The 20,429-nt window shown below is 41.5% G+C and overlaps 1 protein-coding gene and 1 long non-coding RNA gene across 2 annotated transcripts; both read left to right on the top strand.

Annotated features, from left to right (window-relative positions):
• Window positions 1-9,670: 9,670 nt before the first annotated feature.
• Window positions 9,671-11,715, top strand: LOC134177118 (uncharacterized). The gene is made up of 4 exons (XR_009969432.1): window positions 9,671-9,792; window positions 11,018-11,065; window positions 11,561-11,633; window positions 11,701-11,715. It is a non-coding gene; the product is annotated as an uncharacterized LOC134177118 (long non-coding RNA).
• Window positions 11,716-12,488: 773 nt separating this feature from the next.
• LOC134197111 (G2/M phase-specific E3 ubiquitin-protein ligase-like) lies at window positions 12,489-13,569 on the top strand. Its single transcript, XM_062666366.1, has 3 exons — window positions 12,489-12,656; window positions 12,722-13,082; window positions 13,184-13,569. The coding sequence occupies exons 1-3, from the start codon at window positions 12,501-12,503 to the stop codon at window positions 13,417-13,419; spliced, it is 753 nt and encodes a 250-aa protein (XP_062522350.1). The 5' UTR covers window positions 12,489-12,500; the 3' UTR covers window positions 13,420-13,569.
• The last annotated feature ends 6,860 nt before the right edge of the window (window positions 13,570-20,429 follow it).

Consider the following 20,429-nt stretch of genomic DNA (forward strand, 5'->3'; position numbering starts at 1 on the left):
CCTAACCCTAACCCTAACCCTAACCCTAACCCTAACCCTAACCCTAACCCTAACCCTAACCCTAACCCTAACCCTAACCCTAACCCTAACCCTAACCCTAACCCTAACCCTAACCCTAACCCTAACCCTAACCCTAACCCTAACCCTAACCCTAACCCTAACCCTAACCCTAACCCTAACCCTAACCCTAACCCTAACCCTAACCCTAACCCTAACCCTAACCCTAACCCTAACCCTAACCCTAACCCTAACCCTAACCCTAACCCTAACCCTAACCCTAACCCTAACCCTAACCCTAACCCTAACCCTAACCCTAACCCTAACCCTAACCCTAACCCTAACCCTAACCCTAACCCTAACCCTAACCCTAACCCTAACCCTAACCCTAACCCTAACCCTAACCCTAACCCTAACCCTAACCCTAACCCTAACCCTAACCCTAACCCTAACCCTAACCCTAACCCTAACCCTAACCCTAACCCTAACCCTAACCCTAACCCTAACCCTAACCCTAACCCTAACCCTAACCCTAACCCTAACCCTAACCCTAACCCTAACCCTAACCCTAACCCTAACCCTAACCCTAACCCTAACCCTAACCCTAACCCTAACCCTAACCCTAACCCTAACCCTAACCCTAACCCTAACCCTAACCCTAACCCTAACCCTAACCCTAACCCTAACCCTAACCCTAACCCTAACCCTAACCCTAACCCTAACCCTAACCCTAACCCTAACCCTAACCCTAACCCTAACCCTAACCCTAACCCTAACCCTAACCCTAACCCTAACCCTAACCCTAACCCTAACCCTAACCCTAACCCTAACCCTAACCCTAACCCTAACCCTAACCCTAACCCTAACCCTAACCCTAACCCTAACCCTAACCCTAACCCTAACCCTAACCCTAACCCTAACCCTAACCCTAACCCTAACCCTAACCCTAACCCTAACCCTAACCCTAACCCTAACCCTAACCCTAACCCTAACCCTAACCCTAACCCTAACCCTAACCCTAACCCTAACCCTAACCCTAACCCTAACCCTAACCCTAACCCTAACCCTAACCCTAACCCTAACCCTAACCCTAACCCTAACCCTAACCCTAACCCTAACCCTAACCCTAACCCTAACCCTAACCCTAACCCTAACCCTAACCCTAACCCTAACCCTAACCCTAACCCTAACCCTAACCCTAACCCTAACCCTAACCCTAACCCTAACCCTAACCCTAACCCTAACCCTAACCCTAACCCTAACCCTAACCCTAACCCTAACCCTAACCCTAACCCTAACCCTAACCCTAACCCTAACCCTAACCCTAACCCTAACCCTAACCCTAACCCTAACCCTAACCCTAACCCTAACCCTAACCCTAACCCTAACCCTAACCCTAACCCTAACCCTAACCCTAACCCTAACCCTAACCCTAACCCTAACCCTAACCCTAACCCTAACCCTAACCCTAACCCTAACCCTAACCCTAACCCTAACCCTAACCCTAACCCTAACCCTAACCCTAACCCTAACCCTAACCCTAACCCTAACCCTAACCCTAACCCTAACCCTAACCCTAACCCTAACCCTAACCCTAACCCTAACCCTAACCCTAACCCTAACCCTAACCCTAACCCTAACCCTAACCCTAACCCTAACCCTAACCCTAACCCTAACCCTAACCCTAACCCTAACCCTAACCCTAACCCTAACCCTAACCCTAACCCTAACCCTAACCCTAACCCTAACCCTAACCCTAACCCTAACCCTAACCCTAACCCTAACCCTAACCCTAACCCTAACCCTAACCCTAACCCTAACCCTAACCCTAACCCTAACCCTAACCCTAACCCTAACCCTAACCCTAACCCTAACCCTAACCCTAACCCTAACCCTAACCCTAACCCTAACCCTAACCCTAACCCTAACCCTAACCCTAACCCTAACCCTAACCCTAACCCTAACCCTAACCCTAACCCTAACCCTAACCCTAACCCTAACCCTAACCCTAACCCTAACCCTAACCCTAACCCTAACCCTAACCCTAACCCTAACCCTAACCCTAACCCTAACCCTAACCCTAACCCTAACCCTAACCCTAACCCTAACCCTAACCCTAACCCTAACCCTAACCCTAACCCTAACCCTAACCCTAACCCTAACCCTAACCCTAACCCTAACCCTAACCCTAACCCTAACCCTAACCCTAACCCTAACCCTAACCCTAACCCTAACCCTAACCCTAACCCTAACCCTAACCCTAACCCTAACCCTAACCCTAACCCTAACCCTAACCCTAACCTAACCCTAACCCTAACCCTAACCCTAACCCTAACCCTAACCCTAACCCTAACCCTAACCCTAACCCTAACCCTAACCCAATAATAATGCTAACAATCTATTTAATCAATAAATTAATTAATTAATTTAATACATAACCTTAACCTTAACCCTAACCTTAACCCTAACTCTAAACTTAACCCTAACCCGAATCTTTAACCAATAATAATAATAAATAAATTAATTATTAATTAATCTAATACATAAAATTAACCCTATCTCCAACCCCTTACCTTAACTCTAATCTAAACACTAACTCTAATTTTTATTCAATAACTTACTAAGGAAGAAAAACCAATGAATCAATAATCTAGTTAATTAAGTAATAATTACAAATTAATTAAAAATTAGTTGCAGATGCATAACCAGACCCTAACCTGGCCCTAAACTAATACACACACACACACACACACACACACGCACACACACACACACACACACACAAATACACACACAAAACCTACAGACCACACGTATACATGACTGGACATACACGACGATTTACCGATCTGGATCGTCGTCACTTCGGTGGGAGTTTATCACCATTCGGGCTCCTCGCCTGCATCACTGAGAACAGCCTTTCCTGGCCATCATACCGCTGCCCGTCTCTTCTGAAGCCGTCTAACGAGAATATTCGATACAAAACGAGATCACATGACAAATATTCCCCGGATATAAACACATGCCTCGGTACACCACCGCCACAAGTCATGAAACAGACAAGATAACGCGTCAACAGTTGCTAGACCGAGAAGAATCATTGCTCTCATGGTTCTCAAGCCTGTCGAAGCTTCCAGTCAAGTTGTCACGACTTCTCTCAACTGAAACGGCGTCGACGAGACACTCTCTTGCGTGCCACAAGGTTGGACATTCTCATCGGTACGTGCCTGGCGCTGAGGAAGGTTAACCAAACCGAAACGCGTACGCCAATAGGTCGTACCGCGTTCGTTTAATTGTGTGCACGCTACAGCGATACCCAACGCTGGATATCGTTTCCTACGCTTTGACGAGTGATCACACCTCAAAACTCACATCTCTCTCAACACCAAATCGATATTGTCTTGAATCGCTCTCATAACAACTACATTCAAACAGACAAGCACTCTAGACACAACTACGCCCAAACTACTGGTACAACAGACCAGACCCAACTACTTATGTCGAAGAAAACGAGTACAGAACAATAAAAAGTCTTCAACTTCCACACTGGAAATACCATCTCAACGTATCCTGCTTCAAACTGCGTTTTCCATGAATGGGGATCAGCAAATCAAGATCTTGAATTAATCCAACCACTGATCATATTAAATGACACAGAACGACCTACACCCATAATTCGACATACGTTCACACATATACCAAAACAAGTTTCACGTGAAAATACATTGAACAAGGAGTGCCAACTATATTGATATACAATTCAAGCTACAGATCAACTCATAACAAGACACATGACATATTGAAGAAATGCTACTATGACCAAACAAACACTACAAGGCCTCAACACACCTCAAGCTATTCCAGGATTGTCTCACAATATAGAACAACAGCAACCCAACTTCTCCCACCGAGGTAAATACCCACACACCTCAACATTCAAACTCTACAACATACATTCAAATGCACGCGCGCACACACCCACCCACCCACACACACACACACACACACACACACACACACACACACACACACACACGAAAACACACACACACCTACACACACACACACACACACACACACACGAACGTTACACGCAAGCGCACACATGTGCACATTTCAACAATGTGCTTGACCCTCAACCTAGCTAATAAATTTATTATTTAATTACTATATAAATTAGTAATGAATTAATAATTTACTTAATAAAATATTTAATAAACTAATTGCTTGCATACATAACTTCTCTCTCCCTTCTATCACCTATACGTTTATCGTTATTGGTCAGACTAAACTCATAGCCCAATTCGATATCAGAACAACGAGTTCAGAGTACACACAATTATGCTAAGTTGAGCACAGCCAACTTTAAAGCAGTCATCACACAGACACACATGGGAGAGCTAGGTTGAGCACTGTGCCGACCGAAAAGCAACGGTTGACAGTCAACGACAAGCTGTACACCCAAGGGAGCACCCCACAAGATAGGAATGGAGCCCCGCACGTTTACCGGACCAGGCATTGCCCTGAAGGTTCTGGAACGTGAAAAGGTGTTTTGGAGGGCTGGGCGCCCTAACCCAGAACCCTAACCCTTAACCCTAACTCTAACCCTAACCCTAACCCTAACCCTAACCCTAACCCTAACCTAACCCTAACCCTAACCCTAACCCTAACCCTAACCCTAACCCTAACCCTAACCCTAACCCTAACCCTAACCCTAACCCTAACCCTAAAGCACCGACCCCACTCTCTACCTTCACCGTAAGATCGCCTAAACAGTCACTCCCACAACGGCGAATACATAGCCTAACCCTTCGTAACCCTAAACCTAAAATCGCCGAGAACCCGCACCGACCCCACTCTCCACCTTCACCGTAAGATCGCCTAAACAGTCACTCCCACAACGGCGAATACATAGCCTAACCCTTCGTAACCCTAAACCTAAAATCGCCGAGAACCCGCACCGACCCCACTCTCTACCTTCACCGTAAGATCGCCTAAACAGTCACTCCCACAACGGCGAATACATAGCCTAACCCTTCGTAACCCTAAACCTAAAATCGCCGAGAACCCGCACTGACCGCAGAGCACCCGACATTAGGATGCTTTCCATGGAGATAGGTAACGACTACACCCGACCACGCGATAAGGGGGAAGCCCACAAGACCTGTATCGACGTAGCTCGCCTCGGCCTCCCGCCGTCGGCCGCGCCCGCTTACTCTAACAACCCGACACTCTAGGACACTAACTACGAATGTTGATTTAACATAGAGATGATTTAATGAACTCACACACACACACACACACACACACACACAAACACACACACACCGACACATAAAACCAAGATAAAACCAAGATTGACACGACAACACAATGTAAAACACGATATACGACACGACCCACAGAGAGTCCGTTACACCAAAGAAGCAACGATCTGAAACCGAGAAAGGCAGCGGGACGGTCTGACGCGATACCGGCGCAGACTCCGGTGTTCCTCGGATAACGTACGGATCGACCACAGTCCGATCGATACGTACCGACACGACATGGCCTCGTGAGCCAGACGCACGGGAACCACAATATGTGACGTCATTCTCAACTGAAGCAGACATAGTGAATCTACCGTCGGGCGCCACACTAAAAGGATTGGAATCGAGGTCTCCCACGCTCACGCGACTTGTGTCATCTCGAAGGCATTCTGGTCGTATCGCGTGCAAATCCACTGGTGGGGAAGGGGTCGGCCCGGCTGGGGAAACCCTAACGGCCTAACCCTAACTCTGACTCTAACCCTAAGGTTCATGTCACGCAATCGTTTTGTCGCTATACTATCGGTCCTGCAGATGGAGAATCCTCGCACTGACAAGGACCGAGAGGCTGACCCTTTGAGAAAAGTTAGAGGTCTCGTTGATGCCATGCGCCTCAACTGCATCAAGTATGGTCAGCCTCATGCCCGTGTCTCACTTGACGAGCGAATGGTAAAAGCCAAAGGTCGTTTTGGCTTTAAGTATGTAGAAGTTTCTAACATAAAAATTGGGAATTAATTAATTATGTTTTTGCTGTTATTAGACAATACATAAAGAACAAACCCGTCAAGTGCGGAGTGAAGTTGTATTGTGTATGCGATTCTATCTCCGGCTACACATACAACTTCGAGATATACACGGGCAAAGAGCGACAAACATCGGATGCGGCGACGACAGCAGCAACAACATCAGCTGCAACAACATCAGTTGCAACTACAACATTAGCTGCAACTACATCACGATCGGCTGGCTCGGCTCAGAAACGACGGAAGACGACACGTCAACCAGCGGATGACACAAGTGTGATCCATCGTACAGTCATGCGTATGATGGATCCTCTCCTTGATCAGGGGTACACTGTATACACAAATCAATTCTACACATCTGGACCTCTGTTCAAGGAGCTTTACAGTCGGGGTACAATGGCTTGTGGTACCGTCCAGAAAAACAGGAAGGGTGTTCCCCAACATTTCAAAAACACACGTGTCTTTGGGAAGTCACCACGAGGTAGCCATAGCAAATAAGTTTATTAGCAAATACAATTATAGTTTTTTTAAGTTCATTCCGCTATGATCGTGATAACGAATTGTTGATCATTCAGTGGGTGGACCGGAACGTGGTGACGGTAATGAGCACCCTTCATTCTGGACACCTCTATACTCCCTGCGAACGATTTACCAAAGATCGTGCAAAGTATGAGGGGCACCACAAGATAACCATTTCCAGACTTGAGGCTATTGGCGATTACAACATACACATGGGCGGAGTTGATAAGTCCGACCAAATGATTAAATACTATGAAGTCCTTCACAAGAGCCTCAAGTACTGGAAGATCTTTCTGCACATGATTGACTTAGCCGTATTCAACAGCTACATCATGTTTACTGCCCTTCAAAAAGAACATCCTCAAGATCCACTTCTCAAGAGGAAAGGGCAGTATACGCAGAAAGACTTCAGGTGTGAGCTTATGCGAGGGTTGGCTGGAATCGATGTCGACGAACCTGTACCACGGTATTGTGCATCAACCAAAAGAGTGGTACAGGTTCAGCCACACTTAGACTACCAGCATCAGCAACACATACAAACACTACAACAACAAATGCATCAACAACAAATACAACATCAGCAAGCCATACAAACAATGCAACAACAACTACATCAACAACATCAACAACACATACAACAACAACAACAAATGCAACAACAACAACTGCAACAACAACAACAAGTGCACCAACAACAACTGCAACAACAACAACAAGTGCACCAACAACAACTGCAACAACTACAACAACAACACGTCTCGGAACGACAACAAATAGAACAACGAATACAACTCATACAACAACAACAACAACAACAACAACAACAACAACAACAACAGCCAAACCCTCGGCATAGCTCACACATCCCGATTGTAGCAGAGCGGTCAGTACGTTGCATTGTTTGCCCCAGTGCAGGAAGAAAAAACACCAAAACTCGCTATAGGTGTCAAGAATGCAACGTACCCCTCTGCGTGTCATCCGCTGACAGACATTGTTTTATGACATACCATTCTTGATTGCTTTTAACATATTCATAATTGCTGATATATTATATGTATTTGTATACATATTTGTGTACATATTTGTATAAATATTTGTATATATATTTGCATATATATATTTGTATATATGCATTATGTTTGCTGTATATATTTTCACTGGCAAGTAGAGTTAGTTTTTATATAATGTCAATATAAACAGTGTGTACAGCCTAAATTTTTTTATGTATAAAATATAGATGTGTTCAGTTGAAAGTTTTGCTGTCAAGTAATTAGAATAGCATCAACAAGTCAAAATAAAATATTAAAACTGTTGCTAATAGTTACAAAAACTGTATCATTTGAAAGCGCAAATAATATGCTTTCTAAAGATGTATGAAATTGTTTTTTACTTCTAAAATATGGCTGCAGTAGCAAATATACGTAAGCGAGTGCTTCTTTGCGCGCGCGCTAGATAGTTGTCGCGCGCGCTAGAAAGTTATAGGCGTGACATTAGTGCAAAGGTCACACCTGGGCGTGTTAAATTAGGCGGAAGCGAAAGGGTTAACCGGGTACTAAAAATAGGCGGAGTTAGGGTAAGCACGTGATCATACGTGCGAGAAACGTCGTCAAGCGTCATAATTTTCGGTAATTGTCGGTGGCATCTACGAATGTGAAAGGGTTAATTGTCAACAATAATCTCTTCACTGTTGGTGCAACAATCCTCTGGTCAAGTGTAGAGGTTGTGTCCGTTGGAACCATCAATGTTTTGGTGTCGGATGATTAGGAGTTTCTTCATGTGTGTTTGTTTTGTCCGTGTAGAAGATAGAAGGGAAGAGGGGAAAGGGACAGAAGGAAAAGGAGAAAGATAGAAAATTGAGTGACAGAGAGAGGGGGGTGGGGGGTGGAAACATGTGTGGATCAGGTCTGAGTGGGTGGCCAAGAGGAGAAAGACAGGAGAACAAAAGAGATTAAGATTATATGATCAATTAATTAATTTATTAATCAATTACCATTCCATGCAATAATTCAATAAATAATTGATTCAGTTGGGGTCAAGCTAATTGTTTTAATAATAATGTTAAGTAAGCCCATATGGGTGTATGGGTATGTGGATGTCTGCTGTGGAGTGTGGATGTCGAGGTATGTTGGTCAGGTACTTACCTTGGTGGGAAAGGATGAGTTGTTGATGTTGCACACTGTGATGGGATGATCTTAGGATCGAGTTGCTTGACATGTATTAAAACTTGTTAGTTTGTGTAGTTGTTTTGAATCATCAAATGTCAGATTTCTTGTTTAATTAAGTTAATTTGTAATTTGAGTTGTGTATTGATTTTGTTGGCTCAGACATTTGTTCAATGTAGTTTCGTATTGGGAGTAGTTTTTTTGTATATGTGAGCACCAACATATGTCAGTCTGTATAAGAGTGTTTTTGGTGTGTACCTGTAATTGTAGAATTCTTCCAATGTAGGTCTGTCTTTTTGACCAACCTTGTGGAGTTTGTTGGTCAGAATGAGTTGATGAATGCTGTTGTGGTCAGTAGTTGATGTTAATCAGGATGTTCCTTTGCTGATCCCCACTTTTGGAAAATGCATTCTGAAGCCGGAAATGTTGAAGTGGTACTTCCGGTGTGGAGGTTCTGTTCAGTGTTTACGTACTCATTGTCTGTTTAGAGTTGTTTTCTGTTAGAATGTAGTTGTTATTAGAGAGACAATTCAAGACAATATCGATTGAACGTTTTCAGAGAGGTTATGTGTCAGATATGAGATGTGATCACTAATCAAAACGTTATGGAACGATATCCAGCTTCGGGTATCGTTTCAGCGTGCACGTAAGCGAGCGCGGTGCGGTCTATTGGCGTACGCGTTTCGGTTTATAACCTTCATCAGCGCCAGACACGCATCGATGAGAATGTCTAACCTTGCAACACGCTAGAGAATGTCACTCGTCAGTTGTCGTTCATATGAAGAAGTTTTGAGAAGTCGTGACGTGATCGGAGGTTTCACCAGGTCACAGTGGATTCCTGTGTCCGCTTGAGTTCTTTTGGTATAAAATCTGTCGAGATATACGTCTGTATCCGGGTAATATTAGTCATGTGACTTGTCAGCTGTCATGTATCGAGCACCCTTGTTCTTCGGCTTCAGAAGAACCGGTGACGGTGTGGTAAGAAAGAGCAGCTGGCATAAGTGATATGGACGAACAGAGCGAATGATGATGAGTTCCCGATGAGGTGAAGACGACATCTGATCGGTGAGTCTGCGTGTATGGGTATGTGTGTCTATGTGTGACATGCAGGTTGTCTGTCATGAGTGTTGTGTTTGTGTGGTATGGGGTGTATGAGTGTTATTTGGTGTCGTGGAGTAAGATTGGGGGTAGAAATAATTTTATAATTTATTTTTAAAATTTTTTTATATTATTAATTAAATAGTGTAGTTATTTAATAAATTTATTTAAATAAAAGGGGGGATTTTAGATTAATATCAAAGCCAGGGTGAGTGTTATAGTTGGGGTTAATGTATTAATGACAAGCCGTACACCTAAGGGAGCACCCCACAAGACTGGAAATGGAGCCCTCACGATCACCAGACCAGGCATGGTCCTGCACGTTCTGGTACGTGAGGTTTAGTTCTGTTGAGCTAAACCCTAGTTTGGTTCTGTTGAGCTAAACCCTACCCCATAACCCTAACTCTCTCTATCTCTCTCTCTCTATCTATCTATCTATCTCTCTCTCTCTCTCTCCCTCTCTCTCTCTCTCTCTCCCTCTCTCTCTCTCTCTCTCTCTCTCTCTCTCTTTCCTACTCTCCCTCCTCCTCCTTACCTACTATACAGACTAAACAAACACACAGAATACACACAACTCCTAATCATTCGACACCAAAACACTGACAACTCCAACAAACACAACTTTTACACTGAAGCAGGAAATTGCTGCGTCAACGCTGGAGAGACTACTATTGACAATTAATGACAAGCCGTACACCTGAGAGAGCACCCCACAAGACAGGAAATGGAGCCCTCACGTTCACCGGACCAGGCATTGTCCTGCACGTTCTGGTACGTGAGGTTTAGTTCTGTTGAGCTAAACCCTAACCTATAACCCTAACCCTAACCCTAAGGTAGTTGCATAATACACTTTGTAACTGTTATGTATTTGAATGTGTTGATAACGTAGAAGCAATGTATAGACTAACAGACAGTCAAACAGTCAATTCACAAACAATAGTACATCAGGTACTAACTGACCACGTAAGTGCACACTGCAACTACTAATGTTTGCTGGCCACAAACGTATACATACTTATTAGAGGATCAGTCAGTCAGTACTAAGATTTATCTACGAGTGTATGTGTTTCTATGTCAGTTACATGTATTACTGTAATGTATTATTATATTGATGTTGAATCTGAGGTGGCAGTCTATTAGTCTAACATATAGAGCAGCCCAATTGACAAGTTTACACATTTCTGCGTTTCAGGATGAAAGCGAATTAAGGCCAACAAATGAAAAAGACGAGTAACTCTCTGTAAGTATGTACATAGTGTGACACATTTAGAGACTACATAAGGACTACCTTCTATAGACTACATAAGGACTATTTTCTATAGACCACATGTAGCTTTGAGTTTTCTTTAGAATACAGTACTACAATGTTGTAAACTTAATTAATTCTGTTTATTATTTGTTGCTTACTTGATGAATTCATAAGTTTAAGATTCCCATGTTTGCATGTTGTAGCAATAGCCAGGAACATACTGTAATCTACAAAGCATTGAAATTCTCAGCGATAATTCATATTGCTACGTTCATTACAAACAGTGTATGTAGATGTTTTGATTCTTTAAGTAAATTAATGCAGTCAATTACAGCAAATTCCAATATTGTATTGCAATTATTTTTTGTCCCAAATGCCATTATCTAATTAATTAAGTTAATTAATGTCATTGCATTAATATGACTTATGATATCTGCATAAATCGTACAGCTAAAGTTACTAATAACAGATAAATTCTGTACACAGGATTCTATTAAAGAATACAAGCCAGCTGGATTAGCAAAAATATCTCGTGTTCCAGGGAGTGGAAGTAGTAAAGGTAAAGGGAGCAGTCGATGAAACCATAAGATGGGTAGTCCGATATAATGACTTCTTTTTGTTTGAAGAGAACCATTCAGAACCATTACTACAACTCATGCAAGTGTCTCCTGACCATTCAATTGATACTCTCCAAAAAGCACTACGTCAATGTGAAATGAATGCTGAGGTGGCTGCTTTGCTGTTACTGGACAACAATACCGAGGCACTCTTTGTCTGCAATTGTAGTGATAATAAACATATGGTATTAACAGAAAATTTTATTGTGTAGGTAAGAAGATGTAGTTCTACTGCTTCAAGCTCTCCTTTACCCCAGTTTCTGCCTAGTATGTAGCATTTTGTAATTATTGACATTGAATAACTGCATAAGGTATACTGTGTCTAGGTCCAGTCTTAGAAGATTCAGATGCCATTGATTTACCAATGCCTGAACCCAGTGATTTTGATCAGGTTTGCTTGCATTTGTCTGCCTGCATATATCTATTGTAGCACTATATTTCAAATGTAGGACACCACAAGATCACAGCAGAGCATGACCATTAATAAGCTGCTTGCAACTGTAGGACCTGACACTACTTCTGGACTGCCTCGAATGAGACTGACTGTCTCACGAAACGAAATACTTACTGATGCAATCGCCTTCTTTAAGGGAGGTGATTTCCACTACAACCTTGAACTACGGGTTAGATTTGAGGCTGAGCCTGCTGTAGATGGCGGAGGACCTAAGCGTGAATTTTTTTCGCTGCTTTTAAAGAGTCTTGTTAGTCCAACAGAAAGTGTTCGACTCTTTCAAGGACGTCCTGGCCGATATTAGCCTATGCATAATATGGATGCCCTGATGGGAGGACTCTACAAAGTAGCAGGACAAATGATTGCAGCTTCTGCATTGCAAGGAGGGCCTGGATTCCCTTGCTTGGCCCCAGCCATTTATACATATATGGCAACAATGTCTTTAGACAGCGTCATAGATGAGATCTCTCCACTGGATCTTCCAGATCCAAATTTGGCCGACACAGTAGAAAAGGTGAGAAGCATTAATTTCAAATGTGCATGGTCCTACATGGCTAACATACCAATATATTTTGGCAGATCAGTGAAATGAATGATGACAGCAGCCCTGAATTTCAAAGCCTTGTCGCAAGCCTAGGGGAATTCATCATAGCTGCTGGATATACTCACAAAGTGACTGCAACTAACAAAGCTGACATGGTGTTGAAAATTTTTCTGCATGAAATTGTGTTATCCAGAAAAGCAGAGTTAGATCAACTATCTGTCGGTCTTGGCCCTCTAATGGATCTTGCCAGACGGCATCCTGACAAAATTAGACCTCTGCTTACTGCTTCAGCAAGCACGCCATTAACAAGTGGACTGTTCCTGAATCTAGTGACCTATGAGTCAACACTCTCGCCAAATTTAAAAGACTGTTTTGTGCACTACGTCCACCATTCAGGTAATCAAGGCTTTCTACATATATATTACACAAATACTTGTCAATGACTCAATTAAACATTGCACTACAAGAATGTTCTTTTGACACTGATGTTTCTCTAGAAAGCACAAACCTGAGGACACTGCTGCAGTTCTGCACAGGTTGCAACGAGATTCCAGTGATGGGATTCCATGAACCATCAACAATCACAGTGTCCAGCACAAGATCTGTGTTTCCGAATGCAGCAACGTGTGCTATGATTTTAGAGTTGCCTAGACAAGTTGACAACCAAGACGAGTTTACGGCAAATATGAATGCTGTTTTAGATATGCAGGCAACTGGCTTTGGAGTAGTCTAGTAAATTTGCATTTTTGTTGCTTTCTTTGAACTGTTGTTTCCATTGCATGCTAGTTTAAAACATCAGCAGAGTTAAGTTATAACAAGAGGATTTCACTTTGTTAATGTAAGATTCCATGTTACAGTTTAATTGTTCAAATCATGTTGTAGAAGTGGTAATAAAATGGAAAAATCCTGATATTCCTTCAAGGTCAATTTGAATTACTGTACAGCTGTAGATTGTGACATGGCACCAGCTAAAATGGTGGCAAGCTGATAGATAATCTCCTTAGTACAGTGGTAGCAAAAACTATTTCTGCTTTTACCAAAATACCGTTCAATTGAGGTACTTCCCCATAGTCAATAAAATTAGTTCCTAGATTACTATCTAATTTTGCCAGTCTATTCACAGCAGTTAACAATTGTTTACCACAGTTGCTGCTACACCTAATTTAGTATTGTACACTAGACTGCAACATTAATTGCAGAGTGTCTATAGGTTTGAATAAACTACAATGAACAGTTAGCATTATTATTATTATTATTATTATTATTATTATTATTATTGGAGTACATATAGAAACAAACATAGCACTTTGCTCCTGCGGTCTATAGGTGAGTGAAATCAAGAAGTGTGCAAATTTGTTCAATGACCAAAGGTAGTTATTGCACAGTCTTCAAATTGTGTGTGTTGAATCAAATGAAGGCTGAGGATCCAATGGGCACTACACGTACACGGCTGGGAGGCCGAGGCTATATCATGGAAGTAGCATCCGTCACTTGCTCTAAAACATTTTTTCTCTGCCCCTGTGCACTTACCACTGGTAAATAAAATTTAATAAACTGTATACAATTTAGAAAAAAATGGCATAACTTAAGTAGTCGATTCCACACAATTTAAAATTTGTATGAAATACACTAAAATTAGATATATGTGATGCACTGTTTGTTTGGATTACAGACGGTAATAAAACATTAACAACAATTACTGGTCATGCAACAAAGGTTGATTTCCTGTTATAATAAAATTGCAATCTTTTACTGAATTGATGCAATAGGTTTATCCTAATCTGACAATTAAACCAATTTTGCTAGATTAATTAAACCAATTTTGCAACTGTTTAAATAGAGAACAATTCTGATATACAACAACAAAGATGTAGCAAGACTAAAAGACATTAAGTACCAAACATGAGCTTGAAAACTAGCAATTTAAAAGTATGACAATATAGTATTAGGCTTGTAAAACAGAGTTCATTTACACATACTGTTTCATCTTTTACATAGCAAGCTCATAACCATCATTATTAGATTAAGATTCTCTTCTTTGACATCAGAAAAAGGATACTGCCGTACAGCATAACATAATGCGTGGTACGTGTAGACAAAACATCATGCTTGCCATTGCCATGCTCAAAAGTCAATTGGGTTAGTGTACTGCATTGTATACATGTAAATACATGTATAAAAATTTCTATTAGAATATATCGATAACAATATACTGCCAATTAACATTGTGTTGCATCAGTATCTCTAGCACCATACCCTTAGATAAAATAGGGTCAATAAAATTGGAAATAGCAAAGAATTTCTACAGCTGTTAATTGAGTTCCAAAGTAAACAATCTCTAGTGTTCGAGTGCAGTCACAAGCTCAATGCCTCTGCGTAAAAGCAACCTTCAGCAATATAATGTTTATCAACTGTAGCTATAGCAAACAATGAAACCAGTATTAACATAATAAATTATGTTGTGTGTATAGTTTGATGCCAATTAAGTTTCCATTTAAAGTTTCTTCATTGTATTATACTGGGTACATTGTTTTAGTGTCCCAATAACAAGCCCACAATTCGTCATTAGAAAACTTGGAATGTGACTCACAAAAGATTTACAAAACATAAATTACTTAATTAATATGGGAATTAGCATGTTACTCAACATGTCATGAAAGCAACACATGTGCACATAGATTTACCCATCCAGCCACAATACATAGCTTTATTATGTACACCTATACATAAAACAATGGCAAAATTTGTGAACCATGTTCACAAAGAGAATAATTTAATTAAATAACTACCATTAGCACATGCAATTACCACCTACAGGTATAGTAAATTGCATTAAAATGTTCCACAAATTCTATGCATACTGTGATTTCTCAACACAAAACGCAACATCTGTAATCAGGGCCACTTACCAGAAGTTGAGAATCACGCTAGACCAGCCAGCGAGAAAGCTTTATCAAGCACCTCCATAATTTGAGTGACGAGCACTTGCACTTGCAATCGATCTAGCCGCGAGTAGCAGTCGTGAGTCCATCTGCAACTTGGATCCTCTGATATATCGTGCGCATGCGTCACCAGAACCCATTCCCTTCAGTTCCCATATTGTCAACGGCGATCTCACTTCCGACGGTATATTTGACACAGTTGACGCGCTTCTCGTCGGCTGGGCTGAGATATCAAATGACAAGTGGAACATGCTAGGATAGCCCAGCCGACGAGTGCAACAAGTTAGGATAGCCCAGCCGAGGAAAATTTGACACAATTTACGCGTGCTACGTCCATGGGCTATGATGAGAACGTGCATGTAATATGATATCGCAGCCCAGCCGACAGAATTATGACACACTTGACGCGTGTCGTCGGCTGGGCTGAGATGCAAATTAGTTGTGGAAACATGATATCTCAGCCCAGCCGACGAGTTAGCGCAGCCCAGCCGACGGAATTATGACACACATCACGCGCCATACAAACCAGCATTCCATGAGGCAGATGCAACGTTTAACACTAACTCAGTTTTGATAACAAGCTTAATCCAGGCTCGCAAACCATAGTGTGAACACACCTAATGTTTCTACTGGTAGGGAACTGAGTTGGTACAGTGTGGATTGAGTGTATGTGTTCGTGTGTGTGTGTGTGTGTGTATATATGTGTGCGTGTGTGTGTGCGTGCGTGCGTGTGTGTGTGTGTGCGCGCGCGCGTGCGTGCATGTGTTTCAAGTTCGCTTTGCTTAGTTATTGATTTAATGAAATTGACTTAGGCTACTTCCTGATTTGAAGTTGAAGATCTTTTTTCTAGATCAGTCTGAATAGGGAGGAAACAGAAACATTACTTAAAGTATTGTGCTTGCTAACACAAGATGCAGCATTGACTGTTGCCTTGGACATTGAACAGTCTCTAAGGAAAGCGTCTCTTTAGATTTTGATAATAATGATGACGTTTTTGTTAAGCTGGTGGTTGGCAAACAACAGTTCATGGAGCAGCTTAGAATAGTAAACTTTCAAGATGTTTCCGGCTATTTAAAAATTCAAAATGATAGCACAAGAAAACCAAAGTTAGTTGCTTGTAATTTATGCTGGCAATACACAAAGAAAAGATTTGTGATTTATAATATTATATAGACTCGATGTTTTAAATCTAGTGCACAACGTCGATCGTGGGTATGAACTTATTCAAATAGAAAAGTGGTGCCGTAAACAAAGCTAGCAATTGACTGGTGTGACTGTTTCTTGGTATAATGGAAGCTTATGTAGACCAGCTGGGCTTAGGGTTAGCTGTTTGTGACTAGAGAACATCTAGTCACAAAATCTTTGAAGGCACAGGTAAAAATTACACTCACAAAGCGGCACCAGTCCTGCTGCACGCATAGACGTAGGTTTTTGTTTGTTTTTCTCGCGCTTCGATTACTGCGATCTTACGCTCCAGTTAGAAATGTTTTCGCCATTCTATTGCTAATTAACTAACTGACAGTACAGGTTTCGCCTAGCAATAATCATTACGCTAATTTAATTGCATACATAATGTAACAACAAACAATCGCAACATGAGAATACCATCACGTGACAAACTAGTTTTTCACGTAACATAATGTGTCCCTAGGCCAATCTTCGCTTTATGGTGGCAACTTCGTTTCCATTTATGTAAACCCTACGCAAAATTGCGCACGTTACTCCACCACGTAAGGCGAAGGTGGTCTAGCGTCGAGCCTAGGTATAGGATTTGTTGATGACAATTTATGTGTTTACGTTATAAAATGGAACATGGGACGCAATGATAAGAGAACTAAGGAAGCAACATACTATCTATGACATGGCTGTTGCTCCTTTAATGTGATCAAAGATAGACTGAAAGATGTGATGCTCGCAAGTGTATATTCCTGCTCTTGCGCTTCGTTCTGATGTAACATCTGCTGGACTGTGGCAGTTTCTTGATCCATTCAGTTGGAGGGTTTGGCTTATGTGCATTTGTTTCTTTGTGTTCACTGGAGTTATATTACGCCTGCTAGAGAGAAAGAGAATAACATTTCCGAAAGGAGTTCCAGGATTGTCAGATGCCATGTTTGTATCTTTTTCAACGTTGACGTACACACAAGATCAGGACAGTGTGCTTACAACCATAGGTCGAGCATACATAGTAGTTGTCTGCTTTGTTGTTTTTATCTTGACGTCCTGTTTCACTGCAAATTTGACAGTTTTTCTACTCAAGACGCAATAAGATGTTCCATTTGATTCTGTTCGGCAATTGCTGTCAGAACCCGTTGGAGTGCTCAAAGTCTTGCGAGTCAATTATTTCTTAACATCAACATCTGGTTCAGATATTTTCTTAAATATATACATGTATGATTTAATGTATAATGTCATCGATGCATTAAAGAATGGTACAATCACTGCATTTATTGCTGATTCAAGTGTGTTTGCAGAACACGAAGCAGAGGACCAGGATAGTCGTCTGGTCTTAGTACTAGACACTTGGCGACAAGTGAATACAGGATTTTTTCATGCGAGACACACCGCTACACACACACGTTTCTTTGTCATTATTATGGGAGAGTACTGACAGCTTGGGACCAGCAATTTTTTTACCTCATCACGAGGTTACTGTAACAGTCAAGATTTTGGAGTTGACAACAAACAACTGGATATGTTTAATTTGGGTGGCATATTTATATTGTTTGCTGGAGTAACAATATTTCGTTTGATTGAAAATGTGATAAGTTGGTATTTGTACAAGAAAGAAATATTGACAGTCGATTTGTCTAGAGAACGACCGGGTGGACATGCTACTGCACAGCTACTTTATAGTACTGTCACTGGTACTACCGGTGTTGCAAATGGTGTGCTACTAATGGACACCATTCCAAGCAGACTCAAAGATGGCGCTGGTGAGGAACCTGTTGGACATGGTGACAGTTTGGCGTATGCTGCATATAACAAAGCAGGTGGTCGTGTTAGACTGACTCCGTTGACAGTTACAACACATGATAACGGTACATTGGATAGACCAGGTGCACTGCCTTTATACTTTACATATCAGATATAATAACAATTGACATGTCCAATGGTAGGGTGCCAACTGAGGGATGCTACATATTATTTTATAGTATAGGTAAATATCAATTTTTGCAGAGATTGCTTTCGTGGTATGTAATGTGTCCAATACACCAAATAGCATATAGAGTTTGTGCACTAAAGTGGTACATATGCTCTAGCTAGATGGTAAAAGCATAGAGCCACTCATACCATTTGGTGAAAAGAGTGCTGATATTATCAGTCGCTTAATAGAGTCAAAGTAGCCAAAGTTATGCAGCACAATGTATAAATTGTTTAATGTAATTTAATGTTTTTGTGTATGTAAAGAATAGTTTGTTAGTCCATCTACCTAACATTTATTTATTTTCTCAGATAAAGTTTCATCACCTTTTATATATCTAAACTACCAAGTTTATAGTAAGTGATTATCCTGAAAGTCACGAGAGAATACTTAATTAACGAAAACACTGGCAGCTGTAAAGATTTGAATTGCAAGATTGAACATTTAACATTCTACTGAGTATTATAGACAAAACAGAAACATTATTGAAGCTGTATTGAAAATGTCTTCTCCAGCAAGTTTTGAAGTCTGCACTATTTGCCAACCACTCTCATCTCTTTACAGTTTTGAGAGATCATCCGGAAACTTTAGAGTTTTGACTGTATATCTGTCTGTAGTTGTTGGTCAGTCTTGGCTGTGGTACTTCTCACACTTTTGCTTTTTAGTTGGGTCTTCTTGCATGCAAACTATAGCGATATCTACTCATGGAGCCTGTAACGATTCTTGCTACTTCTTCGCCAAATTAGCTAATGTAGACCGCGTCAATGGAAACCAAAAGTCAGAACGTTCTACGTAAGCATACGGGTACAGTAGGATGTACATCACAAACGTTACACAATGGGAATTTCCGCATTACGTCAGAAACGTGACGTAATCAGACTTACTGTAAACTTCACCTTTTCCAACCGGTTATGCACGTGACGTCGCGTAACTACTGTATGTTGGTTAGTGGTTAAGACTAACACTACCAGGATTCAGTTGTCAGATCGCATAATCTGTCATTTGTACTCAAGTTTTACGATAGGGAGTCTACATATATATCGGTGCAACTTCTACACTGTGCCTAATGGTTAATTGGAAGGTCTAAGGCAAAGGGATGCGAAACGACTGGTGGGGCGAGAGCACCCAACGGGAAGCATACTTAGAACAACCCTTGCCGGAGTTGCCAACTTAGAGTTGAGATAAATTTGTAGGGGCGGTAGCGTCCGCCTGTATGCTGTCTACCATGGTGGAAGAATCAGTCATTCAGCTGGTGTTGCGTATAGTTTCTACCCAAGCCCGTAGCCTGGGGGGTCGGTGGGTTTGGACGAACCGCCCGCTCAGCCGTAAAGGTCTGATTTTGATCCAATGTATATATATACACACTGACGCGTATAGTTCGCAAAACGCGCCTCTAGATTTGTATGCGCTCCTATTATGTCAAATTCTCTGTATTGTTTTCATGCAGTCTCTACATTTCTCGTCATGTCTATATAATACGTTTTTAATTGTAGTGTCGATATATCTTAATAAGAGTGCTCCATGGACGCAGCCGTATGATTGCTTGTTCCGTATCGTAAATACATGTGTTCGCAAACCGCTATCCGCTCCTTTTCACTCTTACAGCAAGCGACCTTTTCTACTTCGAAAAGTAACTACTTTACTTTGTGCTGTCGTTCG

Source organism: Corticium candelabrum, chromosome 1 (assembly GCF_963422355.1).
Source record: "Corticium candelabrum chromosome 1, ooCorCand1.1, whole genome shotgun sequence".
NCBI classification, from domain to species: domain Eukaryota; kingdom Metazoa; phylum Porifera; class Homoscleromorpha; order Homosclerophorida; family Plakinidae; genus Corticium; species Corticium candelabrum.

Bases quoted from the DNA above. Each gene is read 5' to 3' on its own strand.
- LOC134197111 (XM_062666366.1), top strand. From the start codon at position 12,501: ATGATTGCAGCTTCTGCATTGCAAGGAGGGCCTGGATTCCCTTGCTTG. The intron at 12,657-12,721 runs GTGAGAAGCATT...ATATTTTGGCAG, and splicing joins TGGCCGACACAGTAGAAAAG to ATCAGTGAAATGAATGATGA. The intron at 13,083-13,183 runs GTAATCAAGGCT...ATGTTTCTCTAG, and splicing joins GCACTACGTCCACCATTCAG to AAAGCACAAACCTGAGGACA.